This window comes from Apteryx rowi, unplaced genomic scaffold (assembly GCF_003343035.1).
Source record: "Apteryx rowi isolate R43461 unplaced genomic scaffold, aptRow1 scaffold_821, whole genome shotgun sequence".
Lineage (NCBI taxonomy): Eukaryota > Metazoa > Chordata > Aves > Apterygiformes > Apterygidae > Apteryx > Apteryx rowi.
In genome coordinates, this window is record NW_020451118.1 from 68033 (window position 1) to 81776 (window position 13744).

The window sequence follows — 13744 nt, forward strand, 5'->3', positions numbered from 1 at the left end:
CGGGGTGCTCGGGGGGGTCCCGGGGCGCGGACTCACTCCATGGCGGCGGCGCGGGGCGCAGGGGGGCGGCAGGGGGGGTCTAGAGGGCCATGGCAGGGCCGGGGCCGGTGGCGATGCCGGAGGGGGGGCCGGGGCCGGTGTCTTATAGCGGCGGCCGCCCCGCCCCGCCCCCGGCCCGATTGCAGCCTGGTTGCATCAGCTGCAGGTGCACCGGCACCCCCGGGCACCTCTGAGGCAGCGAGCCGTGCACCGGGGCCCCCCCGGGGGGCTGAGAGCCCTGCACCCCCCCCCCCCCCCCCCCCGGTACCGGCCTTGCATCCTGGTGACCGGGGCACCTCCGAGTACCGGGCATCGGGTTGCGACCCCCAGGCACCGGCTCCTTGCACTGCCCTGGGCATCAGGTCCCCCCTCCCGGGCACCGGGATCCCTGCACCCCCCGGGTACTGGGCTGTGCACCCCGGGCACCGGGACCCCCCAACTACGGGGACCCCCCAGCTACCGGGACCCCTGCATCCCTCCGGCTACCAGACTATGCACCTTGGGCACCAGGACCCCCCCGACTACCGGGACCCCCTGGGCACAGGGACTCCTGCATCCCTGGGCACCGAGCTGTGCACCCTGGGCACCGGGACCCCCCAGCTACTGGGACCCCTGCACCCCCTGGGTACTGGACTATGCACCCCGGGCACCGGGACCCCCCAACTATGGGGACCCCCCAGCTACTGGGACCTCTGCACCCCTGGGCACCAGCCTATGCACCCTGGGCACCAGGACCCCCCCCAACTACCGGGACCCCCTGGGCACAGGGACTCCTGCATCCCTGGGCACCGGGCTGTGCATCCCGGGCACTGGGACCCCCCAGCTACAGGAACCCCCCAGCTACTGGGACCCCTGCACCACTGGGCACCAGGCTATGCACCCCGGGCACCAGGACCCCCCGCCCCCCAACTGTGGGACTCCTTGGGCACYGGGACCCCTGCACCCCCAGGCACAGGGCTGTGCACTCCAGGCCCCACCAGGGGTGGGTGAGAGGGGGTGATCGCTGGAGGCCCGGATGCCTGGGCCCCCCCCAGGGCTGGGATAAGGGGTGCAGTGGGGGAGGTGAYGAGGTGCAACCCCCTCCCCCCCAAGCTGTGTCCCCTCTCTGGGGGGACCAGGGAGGCCCTTGCTGCTACCCATCAGCCTCCTTGTGTGGCATCACCACAGCAACAGCCACCCGTTTCCCTGGCGATCTCCCTGGGGGGCACTCAGCTGCAGGATGCCTGGTCCCCCCGCTGGTGCTGGGGGTAGGGGGTGGGGGGATGAGGGCTGGAGGCCTGGGCCCTTGGGCCCCCTCACTGGCCTGGTCCTGCTCCTACTGGGGGGCCCTGCTCGGCAGTGGTGGGTCTATCGTCTACATGCATTCGCACACGCGTGCACCTGCACACACCGGCACACGTGTGCCCGTGTGCATTACCACATCCACATGTGTGAACCTGCAGATGCCTCCACCCGCACACGCACCCATAGGGGTGCACACATACCAGGCCCCCTTGCTCCCCAGTATTCCCTGCCCCACAAATCAGGGTTCCCTTGCCCCATGGTCCCCCAGTAACCCCTGCCCCACACACCGGGGTCCCCAGGCCCTATGGCACCACCTGCCTCATACATGGTGGTCCCCTCTGCCCCACGGACCTCCCCAGCACCCCCCTGCATAGGGGTCCCCCATGTCCTATAACCTCCCTAGCACCCCCTGGCCCATACATGGTTCCCTGTAACCCCCGGTCCCCAGCTTCCCTGGCACACACATGTGGATCCCCCCTTCCGCATGGCAACCCCAGCACCCCCAGCCCTGTACAAGAGGGCCCCCCTGTCCCACGGTGCCTCTTGCCCCATGACCTCCCCAAGTACCACCTGCTCCAAACATGGGATTGCCCCCGCTCCATGGCACCCACTGCCCCATGCATGGGGCTCCGTCTGTCCCCTAGTCCTCAGCACCCCTACCCATGGGGGTCCCCAGGCCCAATGGTGCCCCCTCGGCCCCATACATGGGCATCCCCTGAGCCCCACAGCCCCTTGCCCAGATGGGTGTGAAGGGTGGGGCATGGGGAGGAAGGGGTGGGGCTTAATGGGAAGGCGGAGACTAGTCATGAGGGTGGGGCTTATAGTGGCTACAGGGTTTGCTTCTGGGGTGAGGTCCAAACTGAGGGTGGGGGTGGAGCCAAAGGGAGTGGGTGGGGCATGATAATGAGGGGGTGGATCTGGAGGAGGGATAGGGCAGAAGGGGTGGAGCAACAGGTGCCCCAAGGACGTGGGGGGGGGGCTAGATGGAATCCGGAGATAGATAGACCTGATGTCCAATGGGAGGCAGGAGCTGCATGGCGCAGCCAATAGGAGCTGTGATGGTGTGGAGACAGGCACCTCCTCCCTGCAGTCCTCAGCGTGAAGTTTGTCGTGAGCAATCATCTGCATGTGCCTTGCTTGGTACCATCACCTGGCTTTTTGGGACCCCCCTGCGTCTTCAAAGGCAGTGGTCCCTGTTCCCTATGCACTGTCCTTAATCAGCTTAATGATGTGCGTAGGCATCACCGAGCCTTCAGGATGCAGGAAGTGGGGCGCCTTATCCCTTCAGTGGCCCTGGAGCCTGTATTACCTCCAGGATGTGGCAGGGGGCACTTGCTCCCACCCCAAGTGATGTGCAAGGCTTAAAAAGCTTCCTTGCACCTCCCCCTTCCCTGACCTGCTGCTGTGGCCCAGGGCCAGCTCCCACACCACCTGCCTCCTTTCATTTTCAGTCTCTCTCCCTCCTGGCCTCATTCCTTCTCGAGCAGCCTCTCCGTCACCAACCCCTCCGCAGTAGCCCCCGATGGCAGCAGGCTCTGAGCACCTGGCGTGGGACGTGCCCGTGGGGCGGTGCGTGGTCATCGAGATCACCAACAAGCTGGAAAGTGTCACCCTCCGAAACCCCAGGTAACGTCCCCAGAGCCCTCCCCGGACACTCTTGCCTCCTGCTGTCCCTCCAAGCCCCCCAGCCATCCCCTTTCCTCCACTGCCTCTCTCCACTCTGCAAAGCCAGGAAAAGCCAAGCTGGCAGAGTTATGTCCATCCTGCTCCTGGGGCTGTCTCCTGCCATCCCCCCCATGGTCTTCCTCATCCCTTCCCTGTGACAGTCCATCTCCTTTTCATGGCAGCAGTCTGTGCTTGGGAAATGTCCCCACCACAAATAAATAGACCCCCATGCCCCAAATCCCTGTGCCTCCAAACCAAGTTAATCCCCACTCTGGGAAATGTTGGGYGCCACAGGGGGGAGCTGGGGCTGTGGCCAGTGCATGGAGGTGGCTGTCCCATGTGCTGCTGGGCGTGCTAGGCCTCCGGCTGCTGCCTGCATGGGGCTGGGGGCGTCTTGCCCCAGAAGAGATGTTGACCCCAGCAGTCTGTATCATGCCCAGAAGAGTTCAAGGGGGCGGGAGAAAATGGAGAAATTGTGTCGGAAAATTTGCAGAAGATTCAGTGCATCTCCTTTCCCCAACATCTCTTTTGGATGACCCTCTCCTCTCCTCCCCCCACCCCCCTTGGTGCCTGCAGTGATGCAGCCCTGTGCCTGCATGTGGGGAGGAAAATCCAGCAGTCCTCATGGGGGAGATGTGTCCTGTCCTTGCATCCCCCCATCCCTGACCATACTTCCCCCCTACCCCTGTGCCTTTGCCCACTGGGTTGGAGGCCACCAGGATGTCCCATTTCTGGCATCCCCCAACCCCACTCTCCCTATCTGTCTCCCCAACAGGAGCTACTGCTTCAGTGGCCACAGCCACCACCCCCCACCACTGCAGATCCCTCCCGGCACTGTAGGGAAGTGCGTCTTTGTGAAGCAGTCGTACAGTCTGCGTGGCAGTGTGGGGGTCCTGGTCTACGAGGCAGACACGTTCTGCTTGGCCATCATGTTCTCCAACCCCTTTGACTACAATCTCTACCACATTGAGTTTGGCCTGAAGCTGTCGCCGAGGGACAGGCAGATTCAGAGCATGGAGGACCTCTTCAGGGATATGATGGAGAGCTCCCCATCACTGGAGGTGGCTACCTTCCAGAAGATGAAGCTCTCGCGTTCCCAGGCCCCGTTGCAGGTGACCATGGATAACATCTGTGTCACCGCCACCATGTCCAACGCGACCAAAGCCGTCCTCACCATCCTCCTGGAGGAGAAGTAACCCAAGGAGCCCTGAGGCTGGGGATGGCGCCTGCCCTCCTCTCCAGCCCCACCGAAGGGAGGCCAGGCTGTCCGGAATGAGGGGTGCAGGGGCCTGCCCTTACTCGGGCCCTGGTCTCTGAGTAAGGGCCCATCCCTACAACCCAGAGTTCCTGGCCCCACCAACCCTATAGTCCCTTCCCCTGCAGCCCCCATCTCTCATATCCACTGGCCCATATAGCCAACCATCCCTCCCAGCCCCCTGCTCCCCACAGACCACATCCCTCATAGCTCCCTGTCCCCCTGCAGTCCCCCAGCCCTCATCCCAGACAGCCCCCTGTCCCCCTGCAATCCCACAGCCCCAGTCCCCAGACAGCCCTCTATGTGCCCAGTGCTCCAAACACAAGGACCCTGTGCTATAGCAAGGCTGTAGCAGGGAAGGGGCTCCTTGTCACCGCCAATCTCTCAATCTGGGCACAAGGACACCCTCCAAGTTGGGGCAGGGGCTAGGGCCAGCTGCCAGCACCTCTTGTGCTGTGCTGGAAGGACTACAACCTCGATGGTGGGGGTGGGTCTTCCTCCCCCAGTCCTGTGTGATCTGGGATATGGTACCCTTTAGGGCCATCCCCAGACAGTGCGTCACCTGCTGTGCCCTGTGAGCCTTGTCCTTACGCCTTGTATCTCCAATCACCTGCTTGCACATGTGTGGGCAATGCCTGGGCTGCACAGAATGAGATGAAATGTGGGGTATCTTTTTATTCCCTTTGGCATTTGAGTTCCCTTTTTCCTGTCTTGCCTGCTGGTTAGCATAAAGTTTGTCATCAGCAACCACCTGCATTTGCCTTGCTTGGTACCTTCACCCGGCTTTTGAGAGCCCCCTGTGTCTTCAATGGTTGTGGCCCCTGTTCCCTACCCACCATCCTTAATAAGTTTAATGTTTCCATAGGAATCCCTCTAGATGTCACCAGCCAGGAGATGKTGCTATCTACATCCCCCAGTGCATGTTTGACCTGATTCCATGTGTTCACCACTCCTGCATCCCTGCTGTCCTCAAACAGGCAAGGCACATCTTGCAGTTCTTCCTAACTCATTCGGCAACATCTGGACATCACTAAGAGTGGCCAGCAGGGCTGGGACAGCCTGATGACACCATTCCCACCATTAGCAGGGAGCTCAGGTCCAGGGTGCATGGTCACACCATCTAACTCTGGTCAAAGCTGCCTTAACACCATCCTTGCAAGCACCCCAGCCTGCAGTCACCGAGGCTGCCTGAGCCTTGCAAATTGCCACTTGATTTGTGAACTTGTTCAATTGGAACCCGCCAATGGCACGTGATCCTTTCCCATGTTGCCAAACCTCTAAAGGAAGCTTCCTGACCATTCCCTCTAATCCACCCACTTGTTTCTCATATTCCTATAATGCTGATGGGAGTGGACATCACGGCTCCCCTCCTCCCCACCTCTGTTGCTTTCCATTCTTCCTCCTGAGCACCTTTCTCGTCAATCAACCTTTCAGATCCCATCAATAGCTCTAAACTTGCATCCCTCAGCCTTGGAGAGAAAAGCTGCACTTGGCCCACGTGCACCACACTATTCCCAAGATTTCCATTGGGAATCCATTTTAGAGACCCTACACCCTGTATGTCACATGTAAAGCAGCCCATGGCCTGTTGCCCCCCCCTAAAAATATCAATATCTTCCCCAGTGGAGCCTCCTGGGTATCCTGTGACACCCCTGGCAGAAAATCCATCACCCATGTGCCCTTGRCATCATTCTTCCCTGCTTAACTGTAGGGAATTGGTGTCACAACACTCAGCAAGATCTTATGGATSAGCATGGCGTTTATGACCCCAGATGGCTCAGCAAGTAGGTTTCATGCCCCACGAGCACCAAGCTGTGTGTGCAAATGTGCTGTGGCCAGTGCTGCTTGTGTGCGAGGCACGCAGCTGCCAGCTCCTCCTGCATTGCTTGAGTGCTGCACTCCATGTGGGAGACGCCTTTGGCATCCCACAGGAGGTGTGGAGTGGGCAAGGCGGCTTGGGGACTCCTGTGGGGCAGGGGTCTCTGGAAACTGTGGGTCTGCAGGGGGCTGTGAAGTCTTCAGGGCTTTTTAGGAGAGGTAGGGGCTGTGGGGTTGATGGGAATGGGGGCCATGGAGTGGAAGGGGGCTGTGGGGCTGTAGGGGAAGGGGCTGTGGGATTGAAGGAGGTTTTGAGGTTATGGGACTGTAGGGGAAGAGACTTTTGGGGGCTGTGGGGTTGAAGGGGGCTATGGGGCTGTGGTTCAGCATTGAGCTGTRAGGCCATGGAGCTGTTTGGCTTTCAGACTGTAGAGGGCTTTGGGATTAATGGGACTGGGGGCTGTGGGTCTTCAGGGGACTCTGGGGCTGTAGGGGAGGGGGGGGGTTGCAGGAATGTGGGGCTGAAGAGACTGTGGGGTTGATGGGAATGAGGGCTCTGGGGCTGTAGGGGAAGGGGCTGGGAGGTTGCAGGGGCTGTGGGGCTCATGGGACCCTCATTGCTCACTCTGGCAGCACTGGGGCCAGACTCCGACCCCTTCCCCAGTCTGGTCCTGAGACCACCTGTGGCTGCATGGGCTCCATGGTGGGACAGGGAGGGGACTTCACTCCATCCCCTCCTGGGTCCCCACCCCAGCCCTCCTGGGAGAGACCTCATCCCAGCATATGTGCTGGTGTCAGCATCACTGTACCGTTATTGGGGCTGTTTCACCAGTGGGGTGACCCCCCTTGCATTGGGGTCCCTCTGGCAGGGCTGTGGGGTGGGGAGTGGGTGCTGTTCCTGTGCTCAGGACCCCTCCAGTGGCTTTTCCTCCAGGAGGACCCTCAGGATGGCTCGGGATGCTTTGGATATGGTGGTGGTGACATGGATGTGTCCTACCATCACCTGCAGTGGCTGCGGCCAGGCAGAGAGCTGCATCTTCTGGAAGGTGGCTGACTCCTATAGTGGGGTGCTCTTCATCATGTCTTCATAGAAGCTTTCCAGCCACACCATCCCCCCCTTGCATGGCATCAGCTTCAGGCTGAATGCAATGCTGGTGAAGATGTAGTCGAAGGGGTTGGAGAACATTACGGCCAGGGAGAAGCTGTCTGCCTTGTAGACCAAGACCCCCATGCTGCTGTGCAGGCTGTAGTCCTGCTTCACAAAGACGCGCTTGCCCGTGGTGCCAGAGGGGATCYGCAGGGGTGGTGGCTGTGGCCACTGAAGCAGTAGCTCCTGTTGGGGAGATGGATAGGGAGAGTGGGGTTGAGGGACGCCAGGAATGGGACATCCTGGTGGCTTCCAACTCAATGAGTGCCATCTTTGGCACCCCATAAAACTATCTATCTGCCTCTGCTGCTAGTGATTCACTGACAAGCAAGGGTGGTGTAAGGACTATTGGCTTTGCGCTTCCTTGCCTTGCTGGTCTCAGCAGGGCAGGCAGGAGACAGGAAACTGCTATGTGCGCTAGGAGGATAGGAAACCCTGGGAAACCTCCCACCAGGACCGGGCAGGGGGGACATGATGGCAGGACAGGTTTGGGAGTCAGCGTGGGGGAAGCCCACTGTGAGGTGGGAGAGCAGGACAGGGGGCAGCCGGAGGATTTCACCAGAGGTTTTGGAGCATCACAGTCTGTGTATCGTTGGTGATCTCAAACCCCACACACTGGCAGACAGCAACATGTTTCACCTGCAGCTCGATGCCCTCTGCCATCAGGAGCTCTGTGCCTGAGGAAGCCTTACCACGGCTGTCAGAGACCCCATGGTACTAGGGAAGCGCCCAGGAGACCATGGGGTGGCTAAGACACTGACAGAAGGCAGATGTATGCAAATGAGAGTGGGAGGAGCCACCTCCCCACCAATGGAAGCCCTACATGTTCATTGGGTGGCAACAGTCATTGGCTGCCTGCTCTCCAAGTCTCAAAGTGCTCACTTAAGGCAAGGTGATAGTTTCTGCCTGACTCTGCATGCCATGGTAGGCTTGATTGGCAGGATATATAAAGGTATTTGCATACAGGTAGATGCACATATACAGCCACCCATCCATATGTATGTATGTGTATTAAATACAGAAATTTGTAAAGAAAGCATTGGTGGGGAATGTATATAGGTGTACTTATAAGTACGTATGTGTACTTATATCTGCATTCTCTGACAATTTATGCAGTGGAAGTCGTTGTTATGGGACTAAAAGACAGTCAAAGAGGGGAGGGCAGCGTCATTTAGTCAGGTATAAACTTAAAGCAAATGCAGTAAGTGCTAAATGGCTTGGTGCCTCATGTTGGTCATTAATGCATTGCAAACTGAATCAGATGAGCTGGAAGAAGTCACTGGCCCCACGCAGGCTACAGCAGGACCAGGGCCTCTCCAGGACAGATGTTTTCAGTCATTGCTTCTCCATGTGTAGTTGTTTTGCAGCTGGCTTGCCCCTTAAATCATGGGTTCTCCCAAGTCTGGCTCCACATAGGCACAGCAGTTTCACTGTGCCCCCTCTCCTGCAGCAGCCCATCCCAAGCAGTCCCTCATCCCAGCCTGCAGACATGGACCGTCTCCACAAATCAGCTGCTTTTTACTGGCCCTCAGCATTTGTGGCAAAGCAGGTGCCCAGGGCTGAGAGAGGTTTCCAGGGACTATTTTCATCTGCTGATGCCCATGGTCTGCAAAGCTGAGGGACAACGTACCACACTGGTGTGTTCTGACTTGCCCAAAGAGGCCGAATGCTCTGTGCACCTGTGGGTGGGAAACTCCTTCTGACTCCCATGACACTGAGGCTCTGCAGGGTGCTGCCAGGCAGGAGGTGACACCACTTCTGGTCTCAAGGTAACCAGGCTAACCATCGCTTATTCCTCCCCAGGGWCCAGCTCCCCTGGATCTGGTGATGAAGGGAGATGCAGGACATGAGAATCTCAGCAAGGACTCTGAGATYTGATAAAGAGCCAAGGAGAAGGTTGGAAACGGTTGTGTTTGGTGGCAGGAGGGAGACAGCTGATGTCCTGTGGGCAGGAAAACCTATGCTAGCTTGTTCTGCAGAGCCTATGTCTGTCTGTCTGTCTGTCAGTAGTTAGCAGTTTCCCCCAGCGTTTTTGCCCCGTTTGAGTTATAAAGGCAGTAAGAGCTGCTCTGAGCATGTCAGGAAGGGCCAGTTTATTTTTACCTATATATCAAATATTAAAGGCATCTGGGATTTGAAGTCCTTCTTTGCACATCATGTCCCCAGAGGCAGGGATGGAGGGACAGGACCTTGCACCAAGGTGCTGCTCACGAGGCGATATCAGGGAGGGAACTGCAGTTGTCCCCCCGTCCTTCCTGGGGCTTATCCTGGGGCAGTGTCATTCCCTTGGCTTCCCAGATGATTTCATTTGGAGGCTCCTCTGTGGCCTCTGCCTTGGCTGCATGGTGTTCACCTCCCCGGATCCAGTGTGTCCCTTGGGAGTTCAGCTCCACCTCATTGCCTGCAAAGCAGAGGAACAATGTGTCATGGGGCAGGGAGTTTCCCACTCATTGGGGAGACTGGGTCCTACAGGATGAGGACTTTCTCCCCTAGGACAGAATTGCAGGGTTGCACACAGGTTTGGTGATCTGTCTCCAATGCTGTCCATGGCACAGAGAATGAGGGACTGAGCAATGCATGGCTGCCTGTTGCGGGAAGGGGCAATGCCCTTGACCACACCGTGCTCAAATCCCAGGGCTGGGGGGGGGCATCTTACCTGAGTGATGGAGGACTTTGTACCTCTTTCTCCTCCATTTTAGGAAGAGGACAGCTCCACTCATCAGCACCAGAGTCAGTGATACCACCAGCCCCAGCAGCAGAAGCACTGGCATAGGGATAGTGGAGCTGGGCATGGCTGTACCTGGCAGAGAAAGTGAAGCAGTGAGCTCAGCACCTCCCTGCATGTCCCAATGCTGCAGCCAAGCACCCACACCTGCAGCCCTTTCCTATCTCCCTGCCTGGCAGATGAAGGTCACCTTCATTCTCATCCTCCAAAGATTAGTCCTAACCCCAACGCCCTTGGCCTGGCTTCATCCGCCTCCCAGAGAGCCAAAACAGCCTGCAGTGCTGCTGGACTGGTACCTGGGGACAGCACTACCTGTGCACACCACGCCAGCGTCTTCCCCGTGGTCACAGTTGTGCTCTCCCCACGCCTTGGTCCTGCACTCAGAGAGGGCAGACTCCCTCCCGGTGCACTTGACATCATCCAGCCAGATGGGGTCAGCCCCTGGTCCAAATGCCGCTGACCCCAGGGCTGAGACGGCTGCCCCACAGCCCAGCTGCCGGCACACCACATCAGCATACACCAGCTTCCAGTCGTCGTCACACACAGTTCCCCACCGCTGGGCATGCAGCACCTCCACTCGCCCTGCACAGCGACTTGAACCGTTCACCAGCCGGATGGTGGGTGGCTCTGCAACAGAAAGAAAGCAGCTAAGGGGCTGTTTCCTGTAGGGCTTTGAGGCATCAAAAGGGCTCAGAAAGGATGGCTGAGRGGGCCACATAGAAAAAGTCTCCAGGACATTTATGCTGCAGGCAGCATTGCTCTGAGCACTGGAAACTGTCTAGGAGCCTCATATGGCACTCCAGGAAAAGGTTTCTGTGTTCCCTCCCATCTCTGGAGGCAGGGCAGGCCACTCTTTCCCTGGATTTTAAGCTCTCTTCCAGGAAGGCCTTGACAAAACAGAGCTCTTGCCATTGAAAAACACTCATATCTAAAAGCGCTTTTTTGGCTCCAGCTATGTCCAGCAGAGATTCAGCTGCAGCTCCCAAAGGACACAGGTCTTACAGTAAGTCCAGTGCCATCTGCCAGTCCTGTGAAAATGTCTTGGATTCCCCTCAAATGTCATTCATGCTAAGGGAGCTCATCTCTGGAAGTGCCTGTCTCTCTCCATGGGCCAGAGAGGGTGCCCAGGGCCTTAAATCTGTCGGTGGGTGAGGTGGGAGCCACGTCCCTGGATGTCCTAAAGGGCAGCCTTGAAGGTAAAGGGAGGTTGTGGTGGCAGTGAGAAGGACATTGCAGGGAAACAGAAGCCATCATTAAAATCACTCCCAGCCCTGCAGAAAGATCTGCTCCAGGGGAACTTGGATCCTGCACACAGCCAGGACACAGAGAGCTGGAAGCTCCCAGCCTGCAGTCCCTCCAGTCCCGGGAGCAGTGAGGTTTCCGGTGCCCTGCTAGGACATGCCATACTTGGACCTAAGGGCATCCAGCACCTTAGCCACTGCAACTCCTGTCTCAGAAGGGGCATTTCACTGTGCAAGACCACCAGCATCYGCCCTGGCTCTGCTTGCTGAATGCGTATTACCTGAGCATACCACACTGGCATCTTCACTGTGGGTACATCCATGGGTCCCCCATGGCTTGGCTGGGCACTTGGAGAGCACATCTTCCGTCCCAGCACAGTCCACTCCGTCTATCCAGATGGGGTCGTGGCCTTGCCCAAACTGCGCCTGCCCAGGGGCTGAGATGGCTGGGCCACAGCCCAGCTGCCTGCACACCACCTCAGCCTCCTCCATGCCCCAGCTGTGGTCACACACGCTGCCCCACCGCCGCTCGTGCAGCACCTCGACCCTCCCCATGCAGGGGCTAGAGCCATTCACCAGCCGGAGCTCAGTCGGGTCTGAAATGGGTTAGAGACAGAAGCACTGGGAGGGATATCTGCATTTGCCCAGGGTCTACCAGGCACTGCAGGAGAAGGGCTGGGCTTCTCCTTCCCACATGCATAGGGCCTGCTGCCTGACTGGGAGCTGCTAGGGTCTTTGGGAACAGCCAGCAGGGATTTACCAAGGGCAAATCATTCCTTCCCTTCGTGATTGCCTTTGGTGATGAGTTGAACAGCTGTGTGGGGAAGGGGAGAGCAGTAGGTGTTGTGTACCTTGGCTTTAGTGAGGCTTTTGACACTGTCTCCCATATTATTGTTAGAGCCAGACTGGGGATATATGGACTGGAGAAGTGGATGGTTAGGTGGGTGGGAAATTGGCTGGATTGCTGGGCTGAAAAGAGGGTCAAAATCCAGCTGGTGGCCCGTTACTAGTGGCATCCCCCAAAAGGCTTCATACTGGGGCCAAAGCTGTTTAATGTTTTTACTAATGACCCTGAGAACAGGATGGTGTGTGCTCTTGGCAAGTTCAAAGATGATTCCAAGCTGGGCTTTGCACCAATGCTGTGCCAGGGCCCCTTTGCAGCACCAACCTGGTGCTGCTTCTCTTGGCACAGGTCAGCAGAGGCTCAGAGGGGAGGGCAGACCCCCCATCACTACTATCCTGTCCTCTGTCACACTGTTGCCCACGGCCTGGTAAGGAGTTCACACCAGAGAGGGTTACCTGAGCACTCAACACTGACATCTTCTCTGTGATGGCATTGCTGGACTCCCCACAGCGTGCCCGGACACTCAGAGAGCGTGCCTTCTGTCCCTGAGCAACTGATGTTCACCAGCCAGATGGGACCCCGTCCTTGTCCAAAGTCAGCCTTGCTGGGAGCTGAGAGTGCCAACCCGCAGCCCAGCTCCCGGCACAGCACTTCTGCATCCTGCACATCCCAGCCCTCGGCACACATGCTGCCCCATGTCTGGTTGTGCAGCACCTCAACTCTCCCCATGCAAGGACTGGAGCTGTTCACCAGCTGGAGTTCTGGGGCAAAAGAGACAGGCACCTTCTGAAATGTAAATGCAAAACAAGAAGAGACTCCAGTGCCCCTGCACCAGTGTCAGGAGGCCTTGGAAAATCATCTCGTCCTGCAARGGTGGTCAAGGACTGGGTGTAGCTACCACAGGACCCAATTCCAACATTTCTCTGGGGCATCTGCAGTTCATGGCCATGATCAATAACACATGGGCAGTTAGGGGACTAAGAGCCCATCTCCTGCCAAAGTGACCCTCATCCCCATAGGAGCCGGAGTGCTATGTGACACCACTCCTGAGAAGCCTGCTGTGGCAGGGCCGTGGGGTGGGGGGAGCAGGGCAGTCTGCCATCAGCACACCATCCTGCAGCCTCACTCCCGCAGCTCTGTGCATATCATGTCCATAGGAACTGCCTTGCAGGTTGGGGTGAACAGGGCCACAGTTGGCGAGCCACCTGAAAGCATCCCTTTGCACAGACCTACCAGGGCTTTGCAGGGGACTTGGAGGAGTTACAGACAGCAGGAACAGAGCCTGTCCACCTCCTCTCTCCAAACTCCCAGCACCACTGGACTCACTAATTTGCCATAGGGGACAAGGACTAGCACTGTTTGTGGATACTGCCACCTGTTCCTCCCGGCATCAGGCTTCCTGCAATGCATTGGGTCTCTGCACCAAGTAAGCAGGAAGAGCATCAGGTTGCCTGAAAGGGATCATGCACCACCCCACATGTAAAGCATACCCACAGGAACAGAGGTGTGACAAGAAGCAGGGTACCTGAGCAGACCACAGCAGCATTTTCCCTGTGGGCACAGGCATGGGATCCCCAGGAAGCAGCCGGGCACTCAGAGAGGGTGTCTTCCATCCCTGAGCAGTTCACACTCTCCAGCCAGAGGAGTCCTCGCCAAAAGTGGGCTACTTTGGGGGCTGAGAGAGCCACCCCACAGCCCAGCTCCCGGCACAGCACTTCTGCATCCT

General features: G+C 58.3%; 2 protein-coding genes across 3 annotated transcripts in view; both read right to left on the reverse strand.

Moving 5' to 3' along the window:
- Positions 1 to 2410, reverse strand: part of ATF5 (activating transcription factor 5) — a 4764-nt gene extending 2354 nt beyond the window's left edge. Inside the window, exon 1 of one of the 2 annotated variants that reach the window (XM_026089593.1) lies at positions 2330 to 2410. The gene's annotated coding sequence lies outside the window, so the exon portion shown is untranslated. Of the gene's footprint in view, positions 1 to 36; positions 70 to 2329 lie in introns of those variants that run through there. The other variant, XM_026089592.1, reaches the window with a different exon arrangement.
- Positions 2411 to 9295: 6885 nt separating this feature from the next.
- Positions 9296 to 13744, reverse strand: part of LOC112977336 (deleted in malignant brain tumors 1 protein-like) — a 199336-nt gene continuing 194887 nt past the window's right edge. Inside the window, exons 15-19 of the mRNA XM_026089580.1 lie at positions 11456 to 11651; positions 10950 to 10961; positions 10246 to 10560; positions 9865 to 10008; positions 9296 to 9609 (exon numbers count right to left, since the gene is read on the reverse strand). Of these exons, the coding sequence (XP_025945365.1) occupies positions 9416 to 9609; positions 9865 to 10008; positions 10246 to 10560; positions 10950 to 10961; positions 11456 to 11651 (861 nt within the window). The 3' untranslated portion in view covers positions 9296 to 9415. The remainder of the gene's footprint in view (positions 9610 to 9864; positions 10009 to 10245; positions 10561 to 10949; positions 10962 to 11455; positions 11652 to 13744) is intronic.